This window comes from Coenobita brevimanus, chromosome 36 (genome assembly GCF_032717465.1).
Source record: "Coenobita brevimanus isolate Jiangsu-jjx chromosome 36, ASM3271746v2, whole genome shotgun sequence".
NCBI lineage: Eukaryota > Metazoa > Arthropoda > Malacostraca > Decapoda > Coenobitidae > Coenobita > Coenobita brevimanus.
This window is the reverse complement of record NC_136989.1, coordinates 5307860-5313817: the sequence shown is the minus strand read 5'-3', so window position 1 is coordinate 5313817 and position 5958 is coordinate 5307860. Positions and strand designations below refer to the sequence as shown.

General features: G+C 46.8%; 1 protein-coding gene across 1 annotated transcript in view; it reads right to left on the bottom strand.

Annotated features, from left to right (window-relative positions):
* Positions 1-496: 496 nt before the first annotated feature.
* The window catches only part of LOC145396323 (uncharacterized), a 20725-nt gene continuing 15263 nt past the window's right edge, over positions 497-5958 (bottom strand). The window contains exons 5-7 of the mRNA XM_080269722.1: positions 3311-5309; positions 1751-1990; positions 497-1380 (exon numbers count right to left, since the gene is read on the bottom strand). Coding sequence (XP_080125848.1) covers positions 497-1380; positions 1751-1990; positions 3311-5309 — 3123 coding nt within the window. The remainder of the gene's footprint in view (positions 1381-1750; positions 1991-3310; positions 5310-5958) is intronic.

Below are 5958 nucleotides of genomic sequence, written 5' to 3'. Positions count from 1 at the left end.
CTGTTCCTCACTCCGTCTGTCTCTCACCCACACCAGCAGACTGAGCCGTTTCCACAATACATGAGATACTGGAAGCGTTATCAGTGTCCAGCCGGAGTTATTCATTTCCAACGCCCACACCGGCAGACTGAGCAGGTCCTACATCACATAAGATACCGCCAGTGTTATCAGTGTCCATCCAGAGTTATTCGTTTCCCACGCCCACACCGGCAGCCAGAGCCTTTTCCACAACACATAAGATACTGGAAGCGTCATCAGTGTCCATCCAGAGTTATTCATTTTCTTTCCTTCAAACTGCCGCCATTTTGTGTCCAATCTTCCGCCATTTTGTGTCCAGTCTTCTGCCATTTTGTGCACCTCAAACTGCCGCCATTTTGTGTCCTAACTGCCGCCATTTTGTGTCCAATCTTCTGCCATTTTTTGCACCTCAGACTACCGCCATTTTGTGTCCAGTTCTCCGCTATTTTGTGTCCAGTCTTCCGCCATTTTGTGTCCCTCAGACTGCCGCCATTTTCCCTTTGCCGCCAAAATGCTTCCAGATCCACTTGGCACCTCTGGTCTTCGGGGCTGGGATAACGGTCTTCACGCTGTCCTTACTCGAGGCCGACGAGGACGAAGACGAGGACGAGGAAGACTTAGAAGAGGACGAGGATTTTGAGGATATGTCGGTCAGGCGGCGGTTTTGAATTGACGGGTGAGGCTGGGTCGTTATAACCGTCCTCCCGCTTTCAAATCTTTCAAATTCCGCGCCATTTACTTCTTCCGTTGCCTCCGTATTTGTTCTCACGATTTTTTGAAACTCTGTGCCTCTCTCCTCAACGGTTTTTGTCTCCATATCGTGCTTTGTTATAACCGTTTTTGCGTTTTCAAATTCCGCGCCTCTCACTTCCTTTGTTTTTGAATTTTTCTTCGTTATAACTGTTTTTGCACTTTCAAATTCTGTGCCTCTCTCTTCCTTTCGTTTTGAATTCTGCTTCATTACTGTCTTTACGTTTTCAAATTCCGCGCCTCTCTCTTCCTTTCTTTTTGAATTTGCCTTCATAACCGTTTTTGCGCTTTCAAATTCCCCGCCACTCCCTTCCCCAGCTTTTGACTTTGCATTTTGCCTTCTCAGCGGCGACCTCATCACCATGGCGAAGTTTGGGAGGAAGGATCTCTTGCCGGGGGTGTCGGGGGGTGTGGAAGAGGACGTACAAGATGGCGGACGAGGCTGGATGTTCGTTGGATTTGAGATGGCGGTTAGCGGCTTTGAATTTCGCGATCCCTGTGAAATACGTGAAATTCTTGAGCCGCGGGAGACGAGGGAAGGGCTGGGTGATGGAGGCCGTGACGTGGAAGGGGAGTTCAAGGTGGATGACGTCCCTACTAAGTGACGACCCGCTGAAAAGAGAGAATAGTGGTGGTTAATGTGGTGTGGGAGTAGTAGTAGTAGAAGAGGGGTTGTAACAGCAGTAGTAGTTGTAGAAGTATTGTTATTAGTAGTAGTAGTTGTAGAAGTATTGTTATTATTATTATTAGTAGTAGTAGTTGTAGAAGTATTGTTATTATTATTAGTAGTAGTAGTAGTTGTAGCAGTAGCACTAGTAGTGGTGGTGGTGGTGGTAGTAGTAGTAGTAGTAGTAGTAATAGTAGTTGGAGTAGCAGAGGAGCAGTTGTAATAGCAGTATGGTAGTGGTTAGTTGCTATTATTATTATTATTATTATTATTATTATTATTCTCTCTCTCTCTCTCTCTCTCTCTCTCTCTCACCTGGTCGTGGTGTCGTGGGCGGTGTGGGGTTAGGCAGGTGGTGGTGCCAGGGGACGCCCATTTCAGGCACTTGACTGAGGGATGAGGCAGACCTAGGCAGGGAGGCAGAGGGGTATGGAGGAGGAGGATGCGTTGGAGTGCTGCCCAGGGGCGAGGGAGGCAGGGTTGACCCGCCAGAACCCGGGAAATAGCTCCAGATCCCAGAGTCGACCGAGTTGCGGTATCGTAGAGGCGGAGGAGCTGTGGATATAAGTAGGAAATTTCTTAACTCCCTAACACCTCTTTCTAAGCGATTTATTTTTGGCAATGACTGGTATGAAAAAGAAACCTGCATTGAATTCATGGGGTTTCACTCAAATCTGTTTAATTTCTGGAGGTTTCTAAAAATTCTTTGTTTAAATTCAGGGGGTTTCAGTCAAATCAGTGCTTCAGTTCAGAGGTTTCACAAGAATACGTCATTACATTCAGGGGGTTTCAGTAAAATACCTCATTAAATTGACGAGGTTTCAGTCACATCTGGGTTTAAATTCAAGGGGTTTCTAAAAAAAATCTATGTGTAAATTCAGGGGGTTTCACAAAAATAAGCCATTAAACTGACGAGGTTTCAGTCACATCTGTGTTTAAATTTAAGAGGTTTCACTGTTTAAATTCGTTTCAGGAAAATCTGTGTTTAAATTGAGGGGTTTCACAAAAATACGTCATTACATTCATGAGGTTTCAAGAAAATCTGTTTTAATTCAGGGGGTTTCAGTCAAATATGTAATTAAATTCATGAGGTTTCAGTATAATCTGTTTAAATTCAGGGGGTTTCTAAAAATTCATGGGGTTTCACTGTAAATTCAAGTTTCAGTCAAATCTTTGTTTAAATTGAGGAGGTTTCACTATAATCTATGTTCAGTTTCATGAGGTTTCGGTCAAATGTGTTTAAATTCAGGGGGTTTCTAAAAATGTATGGGGTTTCACTGTTTAAATCGAAGTTTCAGTTAATCTATGTTTAAATTCATGGGGCTTCAATAAAATACTACATTATATTGATGGGGTTTCCCTAAAATGTCATTAAATTCATTAGGTTTCAGTCAGATCTGTGTTTAAATACAGGAGGTTTCACAAAATCTGTTTACATTCAGGGTTTCACTAAAATCTGTGTTTAAATTTATGGGGTTTCACAAAACAACGTCATTACATTGATGAGGTTTCAGTCAAATCTGTGTTTAAATTCAGAGGGGTTTCTATTCTGTGTTTAAATTCATGGGGTTTCACTCAGATACGTCATTACATTGATGAGGTTTCAGTCAGATCTGTATTTAAATTCAGAGGGGTTTCTATTCTGTGTTTAAATTCATGGGGTTTCACTCAGATACGTCTTTACATTGATGAGGTTTCAGTCAGATCTGTATTTAAATTCAGAGGGGTTTCTATTCTGTGTTTAAATTCATGGGGTTTCACTCAGATACGTCTTTACATTGATGAGGTTTCAGTCAGATCTGTGTTTAAATTCAGCAGGTTTCACAAAAATCCATCATTACAATTCAGTTGGTTTCAGTACTCTGTTTACGTTACCTGCCGTGGGTGTGGTGGTAGGGTAGCGGGTTCTCGGTGTGCGCCTCGTGTACATTTCGGGTTCGCTGGAGTAATCAATCGGTGGTCCGGGTTCTCGAGGCATTTCCGGAAGAACGGGTTGGCTCGAGATCCACTCCGGGCGACCGTGACATCCGTAATCCGTAAAGCCGCGACGCATCCCTTCGAAGTGGTCGTAGATGTGGGTCTTGACAAAGGCGGAGTACTGCTTGAAGGTCGCGTCTTCCAGGGACTTGGGGCATCGAACCTGCGCCAATAGAACCTCGGGGTCGTAGCAGAACCTGGTGGACGGGCAGCTGGTTCGAGACTGGGGGTTCGGAAGCGATGGTCTGGGTTTGTTTTGGTCCAGATGGCTCGTTTGTGCGTCCATCTTAGCCTGCCAGTGGTCCCAATAGGTCTCCTTCATATCCAGGCAGGTCTCGCTGCTAAACAGGACCTCACTCGTACCCGGTCTGGCCAGGAGGGATTCCATGAAGTCCATTTCTAGGTAGTCCGATGAATCCGAGGCTTCAGACAGACGTTTTTCAAGCCCCAGTGAACCTTGTCGTCTCCTTACAGGGCGATTGCCATAGCCGTACACCAGAGGCCGTCGTAGTGTCTCCATGGGCTTCACGTCGCAGTCCACCTCTATAAAATCATCGTCATCGTCGTCTTTTACTTGTGTGGCGACGCTGACTTGAGGTTCGGAGGGAGTTTCAGTGGCCATTCTGTTCGTATCACTCTTTCGTGCAGCGTTTCTGATCTCCACTTCCCTTTTCCTGTTTTTCCCCAGCTCACTCTTCCCCACATCCTCCTCTACCCCATGGAAATAATCCTGGTTGATGCCTTCCTCGTCTGTATCCTCCTCAACAGGGTCAAAATCATCTTTCTCGTAATATTTCTCGTCAAACCTGATGCTGCTACTACTGGCCGTGAGACGAGGGGAGAGACGACCAACCTCTTCATCACACCTCTCAAAATCTTCATCACATCTCTCAAAATCTTCATCACACCTCTCAAAATCATCATCAGGAGACACGTTTTTTGGAGCACCATCAAAATAATCATCACCATCAACACTTTTTGTAATATATTCGCGTTTTGAGGCAGCGGATTTGATTCCTTGGTTTTCAAAATTACCGATGGCGTCTCTAGAACCTTCCACGGACATCTGGGTAGCATCAGAAGCGTTAGCAGGATCATAACAAGATTTCTTTAGATCACTGACATCAGAAGGAGTTGGCAAGTTCACCTCGCTTAGACTATCCACAATGCTCTCATGTAGACTATCCTTAAAGCCCTCTCCCTGACTATCTCCGAAACTCTCTCCCTGGCACTCTACAAAGCTTTCCCGCTGACTGTCTCCAAAGCTCTCTCGCTGGCAGTCTCCAAAGCTCTCTCCCTTACTATCTCCGAAGCTCTCTCCCTGGCAGTCTCCAAAGCTTTCTGGCTGACTGCATCCAAAGCTCCCTTGCTCACGATCTCCAAAGCTCCCTCTCTGACCATCTCCAACACTCCCTCGCTGACTGTCTCCAAAGCTCTCTTGCTCACAGTCTCCAAAGCTCTCCTGGTGACTGTCTTCGAAGCTCATCCGAGGCTCCGTAGGCTGTCTCAAGGTCGCGTTATCCAGCCCTGCCTCAGCTTCCTCACACTCGAAGGTCAGATCCACGTCCAGCGTCACGAGGCATACAGTGGTCTCAATGTGGTCTGGGGTCTGGAATGGTGCTTGGGTCTGGAATGGTCCTTGGGTCTGGAATGGTCCTTGGTCCTGGAATGGTCCTTGGTCCTGGAATGGTGCTTGGGTCTGGAATGGTGCTTGGGTCTGGAATGGTGCTTGGGTCTGGAATGGTCCTTGGTCCTGGAATGGTGCTTGGGTCTGGAATGGTGCTTGGGTCTGGAATGGTGCTTGGGTCTGGAATGGTCCTTGGTCCTGGAATGGTGCTTGGGTCTGGAATGGTGCTTGGGTCTGGAATGGTGCTTGGTCCTGGAATGGTACTTGGTCCTGGAATGGTGCTTGGGTCTGGAATGGTCCTTGGTCTTCCAGTAGCGTTGGAGGGAGGGGAGGAAGGATAGGGGAGGAAGGAGAGAGAATTCTATAAGGGGAGGAAGGGAGAGAAGGAGCGAGGGAGGGCAGGGAGGTGGAGGAAACGGCTTTGGAGGTAACTGGAGGAGAGGGAGAGGAAGACTGAGGATGAGGAGAGGTAGACTGAGAGGCCCAGAATGTGTGGCTTTGGGGTAGGGTGGTGTGTGGTGAGCTGCCTCCTCTTGTACCTGTAGAGAGAGAAAATCAATGAGAGAGAGAGAGAGAGAGAGAGAGAGAGAGGGAATAGAAGTGAGTGTGACAGAGTGAGAGAGAGAGAGAGAGAGAGAGAGAGAGAGAGAGAGAGAGAGAGAGAGAGGGAATAGAAGTGAGTGTGACAGAGTGAGAGAGAGAGAGAGAGAGAGAGAGAGAGAGAGAGGGAATAGAAGTGAGTGTGACAGAGAGAGAGAGAGAGAGAGAGAGAGAGAGAGAGAGGGAATAGAAGTGAGTGTGACAGAGAGAGAGAGAGAGAGAGAGAGAGAGAGAGAGAGAGGGAATAGAAGTGAGTGTGACAGAGTGAGAGAGAGAGAGAGAGAGAGGGAATAGAAGTGAGTGTGACAGAGTGAGAGAG